Genomic DNA, 16,776 nt, shown 5'->3' on the forward strand with positions numbered 1-16,776 from the left:
TCCAACATGGAAAACCTCGTTCTCCATCTTGGATGTAGGCAGAGTGCATACAATCAAGATTTGGGAGGGCACAAAATCCACGTGTACCTACAGACAGTCAAATGAATTCGCTCCAAAACAACAGGTGATTAAAGTAAAGGATTTATTGTAATCTGCTTACAGTCCTTTGCAAAGACAGACATATGTTTTTGCATAAAGATATAAATTGCTTCATTTTAAACTAATTTAGTGTTTTTTTTTAAATTATATGAACTTTTGGTGAATTATGAACTGTACCAAACCAAGATTTTTAAGAGCAATATGGTACAAAAATAAGAGCAGACAGACAATTTGGACTGGGACAGGCATTCAACAGTGAATTTAGAATATGGCTTTGCTGTTTAATCAAGCAAAGTTACCTGGAGACACACAAAGAGCCAGTAACTTTGTTAATACAAAAAGCTGATGCAGACCATCTCCATCCCAAACCTGGTTAAGTCAGAATTCCCATTTTATAAAAACTAAGCCTGAACTAAAAGCTGCTTTTGTAAGTAAGCCATTTGTTTTCTAGCAACTCCCAGTCTGCATGCTGTGTATTTATTACCTTCAAAGTGTGGCTTTCCTATTGCTGTGCATGTAAGTTGACTGTATTTAAAGATCTGCCTATAAATTAAATTCCTGAAATTGCAAATTATGTAAGAAAAACTCCTCCCTCTGAGTGCAGCTTTCACAGGTTTCCCCTTGCATAAGGCAGGTGTCTTTTGAAAGACAAGGTAATGTTGCCTGCATGGTGAACCCTGGAGAAAAGTGTTGATCTAATTGCTGCTTCCTCCTGGCCATGGGCTTCTCCAGCTACAGCTGTTAGATTTTGGAAAATAATATGATTTCACTGAGTAAACCTGATGATTATCATCACTTTTAAAAGAAGATTAATTTGGCATCTATTCAAAGTAGTTTATTTAGTGCAATCATATTGTTAGTTTCCCCAAAGATACGTATGTTTGTGATTTGGGGCAAGAGAAAAGCCATACATTGCATCAGTGCCAAACAGATTAATGAATTAAAAATTTTAGTGCCACTGTCTTGCTTATATGATCTGTAGTTTCTCTCCAAAACTGTTTATGTATAAAATTTATTTTTAAAACCTACCTTTTAAAAATCTAAAATCTATCTCCTGGTCTCCATGCCATTCAGACTGAACCTTGGCCAAGATGGGCCGTCCCAGTGTATCCTGCCATGATCTGTGTGTTCCTGTGACCGGTTCCAGGAGTGCAGAACCCCTTTTCAAGATCAGAAGGGAATAGCTGATCTTTAACAGAGAGAGTGCCTGGAATTTTTTTTTTTCCCATAGGAGAAAATCTGATTTTCTAAAATGGGAGGAAAAGATGCTCTCTGAGCCATCAAGTTCCTAGTCTCACTCTCCTAGAGCTGGTTCTGCTTCTAGAGGAAAAGGGAAACGAGGCAGCTTTCCTAAAGCTGCAGCACTCCTAGGACCTCCTCTCCCATGTGTGTTGTCAAATGACACCTTCCAGGAGCTGCAGACACCGCAGTGTGTCATTCCCCGATGGAGCAGGATGAAGCAGAAGCCAGAAAACGTGCTGGAGTCCCACAAATGCCCCAAGCGGGAGACCAAGAACAAAACAAAAAGTACAGAAAAAGTAGAAAGGCTTCAAGACAACCGAAGAGGTTTAAGTGTGGTTATTTACAACAGAGACTGTAAAATGGTAAATTAGATATGAAGCTAAAAAAGGCACAGCTTTCCCTTTCTTAAATACACTGTAAACGGTTCATTATGCATGCAGGACATTGCACTTTACAAAAAAAAATTACCTTGTTTAGACAAAGATAGATAGTACTTAAATAGTCTCCAGCAAAATAGAATTCTTTCAAAAATACTTTCCCATTCATCCTATTAACCATTAAAGATTTTTTTTTTGTATGTGTCTCATTTACAAAAGATCCTTATACCTTATTTCAGGTCCTTCATAATTTATACATACAGTAATGTACAGCACAGCAAAAGACTGCAAAAAAATTATTTGTAAAGCCAACACAATAGATACTAGAAATCAAACCAAGGCATTTGTTTTAACATCTTATCCATTCTAATTAAATAAGAAATGGACGCTAACGAGTGTGTATACCAGTGATGCAGAAGACCGTGGACGAGCGAGGGCTCAGAGGCAGCTGCTGCCCTACGCCACGAGTTCTGTTATTACACAACAGGAATCTGTATATATTTTTTATTTTTTGTGTTTTTTAAATAACAAAAGAATATTAATGCCCCAGATTGACTATACGTTTTATGTGCAAACCAAGGGTAAGCTTTAAAAAGTTCGTTAGTCCTTGAACCCTTTTAAAACAAGCGAACGATACCAGAAACTACATGGCATAGTTAAAACTTCCATCTGTGAAAATATCAAAATCAGAGTTATTGACTAGATATGGCTTTTCATCCCGAGGAACAGGAACATGTTTCTAAGCGCTGGGGGATTGGAGGTGGGGAATCCTTCAGACTGCTCTGGTCTCGCCAAATCCACGGAAAAACAGCTTTCCCGGCTCCAAACCTCTGACATGACTTTAAACTTGAGAAACTGTCGAACAAGTGTGAATCAACCATCACATGTTAAAAACAGGTTTTCTTGGGTCCTTCTGGGTGTGGAACAACACGGGGAAACTTAAGGCAAAGTTCTTCTGGGCAGCGGGCAGTCACTTCCGGTGGAAGTAGAGCGGCTTGGCGTTCCCCGATTCCACCTTGGGCAGCTGGTCGCTGATGATTTCCACCAGCATTGCGGGGAACTCTACCTTCAGCGCATGGGACTCTCGGAAGGTGTAGAAGCAGAATTCCAGCAGGTCGCTCACCAGCTGTAACACAGACACAGGGGGCATGACATGGGGGCCTCATTCCCGACCCTGGATCCCTCTGCATTCTGACTCTGATGATGGGAACTCAAAGGACAACATTCAGAATGCCTCCCAGCAGACCATGTCTTTGTTAATTCAGCAGAGTCATCTGTCCTGGGAGAGGAAGAAGGGTGCTCACATCACCCATGTCATCTGCCTTTCATGGAAAACAAATTCAGCTGAGAGCTCAATTTTGAGCACTGAATCTATCAGATGCAACAGGGACAGTGACAGAGTTAATAGTGACTGGGTCACTGAACTGCACTCATCAAATTCTAATTTCTAAATGTGTGCCTACACGTGTATCTTTGTCTTGGTGATGGGCCTTCCCAGGGTGTAAGGTGGGCTGGTGGGAAGGGGCAAGTGCTGGCCCAGGGTCTGAGCACCACAGATGCCCAGGAGGGTGAGGAGCAGGACACAGCACTGCACAGGAAGCTGTGGTGTTCCCCTAGCTGGGCCTGTCGAAGGAGCTGCCGCCAAGGGGACAGCTGGCACTTCCACCTGCAGCCCCAGGCCCTCTTTCCTTCCTTGTGGGTGCCTGCCCTGTGGGGGCAGACCTGAGACGACTCAGCTACTTCCTATTTCAGGCTGACTTTGAGACAGTGAAAAACATCAAGGACAAGTTCTGGGGTGTCCCCCTAGCTCATTTTCCCTACTCTGAACCAAAAACCTTTCTCAGCCCCTGACCTGCTCCTAATTTATTTATTTTTTATTTTTTTATTTTTTTTTTGAGACGGAGTCTCGCTCTGTCGCCCAGGCTGGAGTGCAGTGGCACAATCTCGGCTCACTGCAAGCTCCGCCTCCCGGGTTCACGCCATTCTCCTGCCTCAGCCTCTCTGAGTAGCTGGGACTACAGGCGCCCGCCACCACGCCCGGCTAATTTTTTGTATTTTTAGTAGAGACGGGGTTTCACCATGGTCTCGATCTGACCTCGTGATCTGCCCGCCTCGGCCTCCCAAAGTGCTGGGATTACAAGCGTGAGCCACCGCGCCCGGCCCTGCTCCTAATTTATTAAAAAAAATTTGGAGGCTGGCAATATGGCCAAATAGGAACAGCTCTGGTCTGCAGTTCCCAGTGGGATCAATGCAGAAGATGGGTGATTGCTGCATTTCCAATTGAGGTACCTGGCTCATCTCACTGGGACTGGTTAGACAGTGGGTGCAGCCCACAGAAGGTGAGCTGAAGCAGGGTGGGGCGTTGCCTCACCTGGGAAGTGCAAGGGGTCGGGAAACTCCCTCCCCTAGCCAAGGGAAGCCATGAGGGGTACTGTGCTGTAACAGTGCATTCCGGCCCGGATACTGCACTTTTCCCAGAGTCTTCGCAACCCATAGACCAGGAGATTCCCTTGGGTGCCTATGCCACCAGGGCCCTGGGTTTCAAGCACAAAACTGGGCACTGGTTAGGGCAGACACTGAGCTAGCTGCAGGAGTTTTTTTTTTTTTTTTTTTCATACCCCAGTGGCATCTGGAACATCAGAGAGACAGAACCATTCACTTGCCTAGAAAGGGGGCCGAAGCCAAGGAGCCAAGCGGTCTAGCTCAGTGGATCCCACCACCACAGAGCCTAGCAAGCTAAGATCCACTGGCTTGAAATTCTTGCTGCCAGCACGGCAGTCTGAAGTCGAACTGGGATGCTCGAGCTTGGGGTGGGGGGGGATCCGCCATTACTGAGGCTTGAGTAGGTAGTTTTCCTCTCTGAGTGTAAACAAAGCTGCCGGGAAGTTCCAACTGGGTGGAGCACACTGCAGCTCCCCAAAGCCGCTGCAGCCAGACTGCCTCACTAGATTCCTCCTCTCTGGACAGGGCATCTCTGAAAGAAAGGCAGTAGCCCCAGTCAGGGGCTTATAGATAAAACCCCATCTCCCTGGGACAGAGCAACTGGGGGAAGGGGTGGCTGTGGGCACAGCTTCAGCAGACTTAAATGTTCCTGCCTGCTGGCTCTGAAGAGAGCAGTGGTTCTCCCAACATAGCACTAGAGTTCTGCGAAGGGGCAGACTGCCTCCTGAAGTGGGTCCCTGATGCCTCTGCCTCCTGACGAAGAGACACCTCATACAGGAGAGCTTCACCTGGCATCTGGCAGGTACCCCTCTGGGACAAAGCCTCCAGAGTTAGGAACAGGCAGCAATCTCTGCTGTTCTGCAGCCTCCACTGGTAATACCCAGGCAAACAGTGTCTGGGAGTGGACCTCCAGCAAACTCCAACAACAGACCTGCAGCAGAGGGGCCTGACTGGTAGAAGGAAAACTAACAAAGGAAGAGCATCAACATCAACAAAAAGGATGTCTACACAGAAACCTCATCTGAAGGCCACCAACATCAAAGACCAAAGGTAGATAAATCCATGAAGATGGGGAGAAACCAGTGCAAAAAAGCCTGAAAATTACAAAAACCAGAACGCCTCTTCTCCTACAAAGGATCAAAACTCCTCGTCAGCAAGGGAACAAAACCGGATGGAGAATGAGTTTGACGAATTGACAGAAGTAGGCTTCAGAAGGTGGATAATAACAAACTCCTCTGAGCTAAAGGAGCATGTTCTAACCCAATGCAAGGAAGCTAAGAACCTTGAAAAAAGACAAATTGTTAACTAGAATAACCAGTTTAGAGAAGAATGTAAATGACCTGATGGAGCTGAAAAACACAGCACAAGAACTTCGTGAAGCATACACAATTATCAGTAGCCAAATTGATCAAGCAGCAGAAAGGATATCAGAGATTTAAGATCAACTCAAAGGAATAAAGCAAGAATAGAAGATTAGAAAAAAGAGTGAACAGAAACGAACAAAACTTCCAAGAAATACAGGACTATGAAAAGACCAAATCTACGTTTGATTGGTATAACTGAAAGTGAAGGGGAGAATGGAACCAAGTTGGAAAACACTCTTCAGGATATTATCCAGGAGAACTTCCCCAACCTAGCAAGACAGGCCAACATTCAAATTCAGGAAATACAGAGAACACCACAAAGATACTCCTCGAGAAGAGCAACCCCAAGACACATAATTGTCAGATTCACCAAGGTTGAAATGAAGGAAAAATGTTAAGGGAAGCCAGAGAGAAAGGTCGGGTTACCCACAAAGGGGGAAGCCCATCAGAATAACAGCGGATTGCTCTGCAGAAACCCTGTAAGTTAGAGTGGGGGCCAATATTAAACATTCTTAAAAGAATTTTCAACCCAGAATTTCATATCCAGCCAAACTAAGCTTCATAAGCAAAGGAGAAATAAAATCCTTTACAGACAAGCAAATGCTGAGAGATTCTATCACCACCAGGCCTGCCTTACAAGAGCTCCTGAAGGAAGCACTAGACATGGAAAGGAACAACTAGTACCAGCCACTGCAAAAACATGCCAAATTGTAAAGACCATCAATGCTATGAAGAAACTGCATCAACTAATGGGCAAAACAACCAGCTAGCATCATAATGACAGGATTAAATTCACACATAACAATGGCCTTAAATGTAAACAGGCTAAACGTCCCAATTAAAAGACACAGTCCGGCAAATTCAATCAAGAGTCAAAATCCATCAGTGTGCTGTATTGAGAAGACCCATTTCATGTGCAAAGACACACATAGTCTCAAAATAAAGGGAGGGAGGAAGATTTACCAAGCAAATGGAAAGCAAAAATAGCAGGGGTTCCAATCCTAGTGTCTGATAAAACAGACTTTAAACCAACAAAGATCAAAGGAAGGCATTACCTAATGGTAAAGGGATCAATGCAAAAAGAAGAGCTAACTATCCTAAACATATATGCACCCAATACAGGAGCACCCAGATTCATAAAGCAAGTTCTTAGAGACATACACAGAGACTTAGACTCCCACACGATAATATTGGGAGACTTTAACACCCCATTGTCAATATTAGATCAATGAGACAGAAAATTAACAAAGATATTCAGAACTTGAACTCAGCTCTGGACCAAGCAGACCTAGTAGACATCTACAGAACTCTCCACCCCAAATCAACAGAATATACATTCTTCTCAGCAGCTCATCACACGTATTCTAAAATTGACCACATAATTGGAAGTAAAACACTGCCTAGCGAATGCAAAAGAACGGAAATAACAGTCTCTCAGACCACAGTGCCATCGAATTAGAACTCAGGATTAAGAAACTCACTCAAAACGCACAACCACATGGAAACTGAAAAACCTGCTCCTGAATGATTCTTGGGTAAATAGCGAAATTAAGGTAGAAATAAGTAAGTTCTTTGAAACCAATGAGAGCAAAGACACAATGTACCGGAATCTGTGGGACACAGCTAAAGGAGTGTTTAGACGGAAATTTATAGCACTAAATGCCCACAGGAGAAAGCAGGAAGGATCTAAAGTTGACACCCTAACATCACAATTAAAAGAACTAGAGAAGCAAGAGGAAACAAATTCAAAAGCTAGCAGAAGGCAAGAAATAAGATCAGAGCAGAACTGAAGGAGATAGAGACATGAAAAATTCTTCAAAAAATCAATGAATCCAGGATCTGGTTTGAAAAGATCAACAAAATAGACTGCTAGACTAATGAAGAAAAGAGAGAAGAATCAAACGCAATCAAAAATGATAAAGTAGATATCACCACTGATCCCACAGAAATACAAATTACCATCAGAGAATACTATAAACACCTCTACACAAATAAACTAGAAAATCTAGAAGAAATGGATAAATTTCTGGACACACACCCTCTCAAGTCTAAACCAGGAAGAAGTCGAATGCCTGAACAGACCAATAACAAGTTCTGAAATTGGGCAGTAATTAATAGCCTACCAACCAAAAAAAGTCCAGGACTGGACGGATTCACAGCCAGATTTTACCAGAGGCACAAAGAGGAGCTGGTACCATTCCTTCTGAAACTATTCCAAACAATAGAAAAAGACTCCTCCCTAACTCATTTTATGATGCCAGGATCGTCCTGATACCCAAACCTTGCAGAGACACAACAAAAAATGAAAATTTCAGGCCAATATCCCTGATGACCATTGATGCAAAAATCCTCAATAAAATATGGGCAAACTGAATCCGGCAGTACATTAAAAAGCTTATCTAGCACGATCAAGTCGGCTTCATCCCTGGGATGCAAAGCTGGTTCAACATACATAAATCAATAAATGTAATCCATCACATAAACAGAACAATGACAAAAACCACATGATTATCTCAATAGATGCAGAAAAGGCCTTTGATAAAATTTAACATGGCTTCATGCTAAAAACTCTCAATAGCCGGGCACGGTGGCTCACGCTTGTAATCCCAGCATTTTGAGAGGCTGAGGTGGGCGGATCACTTGAGGTCAGGAGTTTGAGATCAGCCTGGCTAAAATGGTGAAACCCTGTCTCTACTAAAAAAAAAAAAAAATAGCCAGGCATGGTGGCATACACCTGTAATCCCAGCTACTCAGGAGGCAGAGGCAGGAGAACTGCTAGAACCTGGGAGGTGGAGGTTGCAGTGAGCCAAGATTGCACCACTGCAGTCCAGCCTGAGTGACAGAGCAAGACTGTCTCAAAAAACAGACAAAAAAATAAACTAGGTATTGATGGAACATATCTCAAAATAGCTATTTCTGCCAAACCCACAGCCAGTATCATACTGAATGGACAACAACTGGAAGCATTCCCTTTGAAAACCGGCACAATAAAAGGATACCCTCTCTCGCTTCTTTTCAACATAGTATTAGAAGTTCTGGCAAGGGCAATCAGGCAAGAGAAAGAAATAAAGGGTATTCAAATAGGAAGACCAGGAATTCAAATTGTCTCTGTTTGCAGATGACATGATTATATTTAGAAAACCCCATCATCTCAGCCCAAAATCTCCTTAAGCTGATAAGCAACTTCAGCAAAGTCTCAGGATACAAAATCAATGTGCAAAAGTCACAAGCATTCCTATACACCAATAATAGACAAACAGCCAAATCATGAGTGAACTCCCATTCACAATTTTATTGTTTGCTACAAACAGAATAAAATAACTAGGAATACAACACACAAGGGACATGAAGGACCTCTTCAAGTCTCAAGGAAATAAGAGATGACACAAGAAGTGGAAAAGCATTCCATACTCATGGATAGGAAGAACAAATATTGTGAAAATGGCCTTACTGCCCAAAGTAATTTATAGATGCAATGCTATCCCCACCAGCTATCATTGACTTTCTTCACAGAATTAGAAAAAAACTACTTCAAATTTCATATGGAACCAAAAAAGAGCCCGCATAGCCAAGATAATCCTAAGCAAAAAACAAAGCTGGAGGCATCATACTACCTGACTAGTTACTACAAGGATAAAGTAAAACAGATATATAGACCAATGGAACAGAACAGAACAGAGGCCTCAGAAATAATGCCACACATCTACAACCATCTGATCTTTGACAAACCTGAAAAAACAATGGGGAAAGGATTCTCTATTTAATAAATGGTGCAGGGAAAACTGGCTAGCCATATGCAGAAAACTGAAACTGGACCCCTTCCTTATACCTTATACAAAAATCAACTCAAGATGGATTAAAGACTTAAACATAAGACCTAAAACCATAACAACCCTAGAAGAAAACCTAGCCAATACCATTCAGGACATAGGCATGGGCAAAAACTTCATGACTAAAACACCAAAAGCAATGGCAACAACAGCCAAAATTGACAAATGGCATCTAATAAACTAAAGAGCTTCTGCCAGAGCAAAAGAAACTATCATCAGAGTGAACAGGCAGCCTACAGAATGGGAGAAAATTTTTGCAATCTATCCATCTGACACAGGGCTAATATCCAGAATCTACAAAGAACTTAAATTTACAAGAAAAAAACAACCCCATCAAAAAGTGGGCAAAGGATATGAAGAGACTCTTCTCAAAAGAAGACATTTACGCAGCCAACAAACATTTGAAAAAAAGCTCATCATCCACTGGTCATTGGAGAAATGCAAATCAGAACCACAATGAGATACCACCTCATGCCAGTTAGAATGGCGATCATTAAAAAGTTAGGAAACAACAGATGCTGGAAAGGATATGGAGAAATAAGAACACTTTTATACTGTTTGTGGGAGTGCAAATTAGTTCAACCATTGTGGAAGACAGTGTGGTGATTCCTCAAGGATCTAGAACTAGAAATACCATTTGGTCCAGCAATCCTATTACTGGGTATATACCCAAAGGATTATAAATCATTTTATTATAAAGACACATGCACGTGTATGTTTATTGCAGCACGGTTCAAAATAGCAAAGACTTGGAACCAACCCAAATCCCATCAGTGATAGACTGGATAAAGAAAATGTGGAACATATACACCATGGAATACTATGCAGCCATAAAAAGGATGAGTTCATGTTCTTTGCAGGGACATGGATGAAGCTGGAAACCATCATTCTCAGCAAACTAACACAAGAACAGAAAACCAAACACTGCATGTTCTCACTCATAAGTGGGAGTTGAACAATGAGAACACATAGACACAGGGAGGGGAACATCACACAGTGGGGCCTGTTGGAGGGTGGGGGGCTAGGGGAGGGATGGCGTTAGGAGAAATACCTAATGTAGATGACAGGTTGATGGGTGCAGCAAACCACCATGGCACGTGTACCCCAGAACTTTAATAAAAATTATAAATGCCGCACAGCATTACCATTGCACAGCAAGAGCCCTACTATTCCATTTACTAGGAACAGCAATTCCAAATCAGAAAAAATTCACTCTAATTTTTCTGTATTTAGTTCTATATTCCATTACGGGAAAAATGATTTTTGGTCATTTCCAAGTGTATTATAGCTGGCAATATGAACGTGACCTGCCATAAAATAACTCTAATAGTCTGGTGAACTTGTATCTGTAACTTACCCTGATGATTTTAAAAAACACTCAATTAGCAAGATTTAATTGAGTCAGATAGTAAATAACTGGTAAAGGCATCCAATACAAACCAGGAATCAAGAAAATCTCATCAGGGAAAAAACTGTCATGCTTCTGTTTGTACCTGTGTCACTGCCCTCAGTCTGCAGAGTGATATTTTCCTAATCAGCTACCAAGGACTGTGGGGTTTAATGTGCTCTGCACCCGCAGGACGTTTGGGCCCAGAAAGCTGGGAAACAGCACCATGTTCACACACACATGCTATACCTCAGTTTCCTCATCTGTATCCTGGGGTTAAGAACAGTCTCTGACCCTCAGAGTTGTTTCAGAGGAATGAATGAGTGACTCAGGTAAAGTGCTTCAAACTCCACCCGACATGGAGCAAGTTATTAAAGATGGGGAGAAGTACTGCTGGAGCAAGAGCGCTTTGATTCTGTCCTTCCCAAACTTCTTCCACAAGAAAACACCATTTTCCTCTATGGAACACAGTTTGTGAAACCTGCTCTGTGCCATTCTGGTGGAACTTGGTCCTTGGGTCCCCCTTTCCATAAAATGAGGGATGGGAGAACCTTGTTTTTTGCCTTTTCAGGAATATTTAAGAAACATGCCATCCCATTTGTTTTGTTTTTTCTCATGTGGCAGGACCATGGCTGTCAAAGCTACAGCTACACTGGGTGTGGTGCTCCAGATGTGCTGCCGTGAGTCAGCAGTGCCAACTGCTGGGTGGGGATGCTTCCATCAGGCTAGCAGAGTCCTGCACACCCACCGCAGCACTCAGGACCTGGATGTCCTGGAGTCCCTCCATGTGGGTGCCTGCAGGGCTGTGAGGGGGACTTTTTTCCTTTCTTAAAGTTTTAACCCGAGGGTAGACATCTTGGTTTCTAGACAGTATCAACCACCACAAGGACGACTGTCTGGTGGCCACACCTTTCACATTTCTGGGATTAAGCCTGGTTCATGTCTGGGGATAAAGGTTCCCTGTTCTCAGGCCACAGAGGGTTTGGAGAGGGCCAGTGTCCTTTATCTACAACTCATCCTCACCATCTATCCAGCTAAGTCACCAGGCACCTGCTCTGTGTGAGGCGCTGGGGAAGCTGCAGTGAACAAATCTCTCAAGGCGTCTGTGTTCTTTTCTACTAAGCAGAAATACACACAGAATGGCAGGTGCTGCCAGTGTGACGAGGGAAGGGAGGAGGTGCAATTCAGAGGGGCTCTCAGGAAAGATGGACTTGGCACATGACCTGAAGGTCGCATGGCCATTGGGGGACCAGCAAGTGCAGGGTTACCTAGGGAGTTCCTGAAGAGTGGAGAGGCCTGCCAGCCTACCGACTGATATCCCCAAAAAGTTACACAGCAGGGCCATGGAAGGGTTCATACAGGTACACAGGTGACAACAACGCTGACACATATGTAATAAAAGGAACAGAGTAAGTCGACCCTTCAACAAGAGGCAGCATGCACCCCGGGCACATCTGTGAACCTGCTAACGGGGAGGTCCCAGGCCCTCTCGGAGCCTCTGTCCCTATCTAACAAACACCCACATAAACATGTCCACAGCACTGAGCATCACCTAGGAGATGCTGAGAAAACCAGAACGGAGAGGGGCTGGGGCTGGGGGTTTGGCTCTTTTTCCTCACAGGTTGGCTGGGGACAGGTGTCCCAGACACTATTCAATAACAATGCATATTAACCTAGGGTTGGCATTTCCCACCCACCTCTGTTCCGTGTTCCACAGATGGAGAAAGCAGCTCATCCCCAGTCATGAGGGCTTCTGTTTATGCCTTGGTCAGCTGCAGAGGGATGGGGCCTTCGTGCAGAACCTGGGCCTGGCATCAGAGCCAGCAGGTGGCAGTGGCCTGGCAGCCGGGGGCTGGGCATTTGACTCTGTAAGCATGACGTCACCAGTGGATGGGGGTGGTGTCACCACCAACCACTACCAGGAAACAGCTCAGCCTGTGTTGTTGGGGTGGCTAGGATGCCCACAGGGCTGGGTGTGCAGAAGGCCTCAGCAGCTACCGGAAGTGCTGGCGGCCACAGAAGCCCATCTGGCGCACCGTGCCCTGGGACAAGGCTGAAAACCTCTGCAGGCCTAAATCCTGAGCCATGACTGCAGTTGCTGATGTCAGGGAACATCTGTGAGATTCCAAGCGGGGGCCCCCAGTCACTGGTTGAGGAGAACATGACCAAGCTGGTCTGAGCTGCAGGTCCTGGGTTCCGTGTGCTCACTGGCCTGCACAGCCTTCCCCCAACCCTGGCCTGCTACGGCCATTGGGCCAGGGGAGCCTTCAGGTCAGGACCCACAGATGCCTGGCCCTTAGCAGATGTTTAAGGTGGGGAGGCGCTGCAGTACAGGGCCCCATCTCAACTGGAAAAATCCAGGCACGTGAAGTTAGCAGCTGCAGGTGGTTAGATCTCAAGGAGGTGGGGACAAGACCAGGAGAGCTGGGTGAGATTCACATATCAAACATCTGGGTCAGCACAGATACTGACCAGCCAGAATGGACACTGGTTCCTGTGCCACACCGCTGTGTTACGGCAAAGCATCTAACAGTCACCCTGTACATTCACGTGAACATCTCCTGGGTACCAGACTGGTGTAGTGCATGGGTACACATTGAGGAATATGCAGACTTGACCCTTGCCTGAGCCTAAAAAAGCCAGGAAATGAGGATATAAATGCATACAAAGCACTTGTACATCATCAGACACTGTCCCCAGTACAGAGCTGATAGAGGCAGGGCAGGCTGAACTCACACTCTGGAAAGGGATGCTGGGCACGGTAGGAGCCAGGCTGTGCATCTCTAAATGAGCACCGTTTCTAGCTGGAACCCAAACCACTATTCCCACTGCAAAGCATGAAACCAGGAAGAGTTCAGTTCATCAGGATGTGTCAGTTTTGGAATGGGGGGAAAAGTCAGACCATCCCAAAGGCCACCTTTCAAAACAAATTACTTCAGAATGACTGTGTGCACAGCTCTCCCGGGGATGCCCCAGCAATTTCCTCAGACACTCACTTGGCATGGAACCATTTTGGGAAAATGTCGTGCTCGTGGGCAGCAGCTGCTGCTTCCCCAGTTCTTTCTCTGCAGTCACCTCTTCCCCACAGGCCTTCCTGGGGCCCAGCCTGAAGGAATCGTTTCTGGCCTCTCACCTCACAGATGACACTTTTTTGTTTTTCTAATTTACTTAACAATTAGCCTTGGAGCCTGGTGACCCCACTTTCTCTTTAACCTGCTGTCCACATCTTTATGGGTTTAACCTGTCCTATTTAAGGTGCAGCTCCTTAAACAGCGGCCTACAAGCTCCTTGATGGAAGAATCACCTGTCTTATTCCCCATGGCTCCCAGAAGTGGCCCCTTCATGTTTCTGCTGTGCAGCCCTGGTGTGGGCTGAGGGCTAAAGGGATTCCAAGCTACTATTGCCCGGATTCTCGCTCCTGGGTTTCTCTGACTTAATTCCAAGCTCCAATGCTTGGGAATGACTTATTTCAACAGTATTTTTTAGGGTAGCATGTTGCTAGTTTTATTCATTGAACCAAAACAAAAACTGGGCAACCTAAATGAGCATCTTCATTTTGTGGCACCAATATTGCAAAACTCAATACATGAAGCTAACCCCTTTCCATCTTTCCCTGGACTCCGGTTTCCTTCAGCCTGTTTATGCTGAGTTTTAACATGACTCCATCCCATGCCATGCCAGGGGTGCTAGGAGCCCCATTCTCTGCTCATTGTGGTTAGAGGCCCTGGGGTCAGGGTGGGGAGGGTGGTCATAGCGACGAGGCCAAAGCTCTACCTTTACTCGTCAGCATGAGTGACTTCATTGCAATGAGTCAAATGCAATGATGGCCTGGCCTGCTGTCTCAGTGCTGATGCCCACGGGCCTTTCCTGGTAGATCCCAGGCTAGATGGAGAGGCAAGAACCCTAATTATAATCAGCAGTAAGAGTCCCACATTGTTAGAAATCAGAGAAAGATTCGTGCATTGACTTTTCATTCTGTACAAAATTCATCTACTGGGATCTCATAAGTTTAACAGATGCCCAGCATGATTTTTCCAGCCTGATGGGCCACAGCTGTCAGGGTGGAAGAGGAGCCTGGCAAGGTCACAGGGCAACTGATGGCACTTGGCTCGCTCTGACAATGAGGCCATGGGGCTCAATCTGCCTTTTCCATACTACCCTTACGAGCTATTGCTGGGGCAGGCCAGCGGCCACTCCCCGCTCTCCCTGCTCGCAAATGAAGGCTTCTCAGAAGGCCTTGCAGGGAGACTCTCCTCCTTGCTGCACATCTGGGGCCACTGCTGCTGTTCTGAGGTTACACAATCACTTAAGTGGCGATGAAGCCTGAATGATACAGCCTCTCTAAAGTATGTCCCACATGACTTCAATAGCGTGCTCATTTCTTATATGTTATCTGCTGACTCCAGAATGTTTACCTAATTGGAGTGAGCTTTTGCCTAAAATGAGCATTGGGGCAGGGGATATTGGAAACTTTATTTTCAAAGATCAAAATTTTAGTCAGCGATATGATGGGGTTAGGGCAAAAGATACATCAACTCAACTATAAATACTCCAACGCTAGTAGTTTCACTGGACACAAATGACTGGTGAGCCTTTAGTCCAGCTGTTCCAGAAATAGCCTTGTGAATACTGGAAAATGACCTGCAGTGATTATATAAGACGTTTGGCCTTCATCTGAAACAAAACAGTGTTATTCTTGGATATGGCACCAAAAACATAGGCAATGAAAGGAAAAAAAAATATGAGTAGATCAAAATTAAAAACTGTGCATCCAAGGCCACCATCAAGAGAGTTAAAAGGCAAGCCAAAGAATGGGAGAAGATATTTTCAGTCATATATCTGATAAGGGGTTAATATTCAGAATATATAAAGAACAACTACAACTCAACAACAAAAAACCAAACTGAATCAAAAAATTGATAAAGGACTTGCCAAAGCCATTTCTCCAAAGATACACAAATGTATCTTCACAAGATACAAGAAGAGATGCTTGACATCTCTAGTCACTAGAGAAATGCAAATCAAAACTAAAACTGCAATGAGATAGCATTTCACACCCATTAGGATGGCTATTATCAAAAAAGGGGGAAATAACAAATGTTCAAAAAACAGTGGAAAATAACAAGTGTCAACAAGGATATAGAGAAACTGGAACATTTGTATGCCACTGGTGAAAATGTATAATGGTGCAGTGCTTCGGAGGACAGTATGACAGTTCCTAAAGAGATTAAACAGAGAATTGCCGTATGACACACCATTCCACTTCTGGGCATATACTGAAAAGAACTGAAAGCAAGTGCTCAAACAGATATTTGTACATAAGTGTTCACAGCTGGGCACAGGGCTCACGCCTGTAATCCCAGCACTTTGGGAGGCCGAGGCGGGTGGATCACCTGAGGTCAGGAGTTTGAGACCAGCCTGGCAAACATGGTGAAACCCAGTCTCTACTAAAAATACAAAAAATTAGCCAGGCGTGGTGATGGATGCCTGTAATCCCAGTTACTCGGGAGGCTGAGGCAGGCGAATTGCTTGAACCCAGGAGGCGGAGGTTGCAGTGAGCTGAGATTGCACCACTGCATTCCAGCCTGGGCAACAAGAGCAAAACTTCATTTAAAACAAAAAACAAAAAACAAAAACAAAATGTGTTCACAGCAGCATTATTCACAATTCCGAAAGGTGGAAAGAGCTCAAGTGTCCATCCACGGATTAACGAAATGTGGCATACACCACTATTATTCAGCCTCAAAAAGAAATGAAATTCTGATACATGCTACAGCATCATGAACCTCAAAAACATTAACTAAGTGAAATGAGCCAGATAAAAAAGAACAAATACTATATGATTCCACTTATATCAGGTACCTAGAGTAGCCAAATTCATAGAAACAAAGCAGAATAATGCTTGCCAGGAGTAGGGGAAAGGAAGTTAGTGTTTAAGGGGTATAGTTTCTGTGATGGATGGTGGTGGATGGTTGCATAACTATGTGAATGGACCTAATAACACTGAATTGTACACTTAAAATGGATAAAATGGT

At 44.3% G+C, this 16,776-nt stretch overlaps 1 protein-coding gene across 4 annotated transcripts in view; it reads right to left on the bottom strand.

The window, feature by feature from the left end:
- Nucleotides 1-79: 79 nt before the first annotated feature.
- The window catches only part of NR3C2 (nuclear receptor subfamily 3 group C member 2), a 363,758-nt gene continuing 347,061 nt past the window's right edge, over nucleotides 80-16,776 (bottom strand). For 3 of the 4 annotated variants that reach the window (XM_032148076.2, XM_032148085.2, XM_032148082.2), the window contains one exon: nucleotides 1,470-2,844. In XM_032148076.2, the coding sequence (XP_032003967.1) occupies nucleotides 2,689-2,844 (156 nt within the window). In that variant the 3' untranslated portion in view covers nucleotides 1,470-2,688. Of the gene's footprint in view, nucleotides 2,845-16,776 lie in introns of all 4 variants that reach the window. The other variant, XM_032148091.2, reaches the window with a different exon arrangement.

This window comes from Hylobates moloch, unplaced genomic scaffold (assembly GCF_009828535.3).
Source record: "Hylobates moloch isolate HMO894 unplaced genomic scaffold, HMol_V3 SCAFFOLD_3, whole genome shotgun sequence".
Taxonomy (NCBI): Eukaryota; Metazoa; Chordata; class Mammalia; order Primates; family Hylobatidae; genus Hylobates; species Hylobates moloch.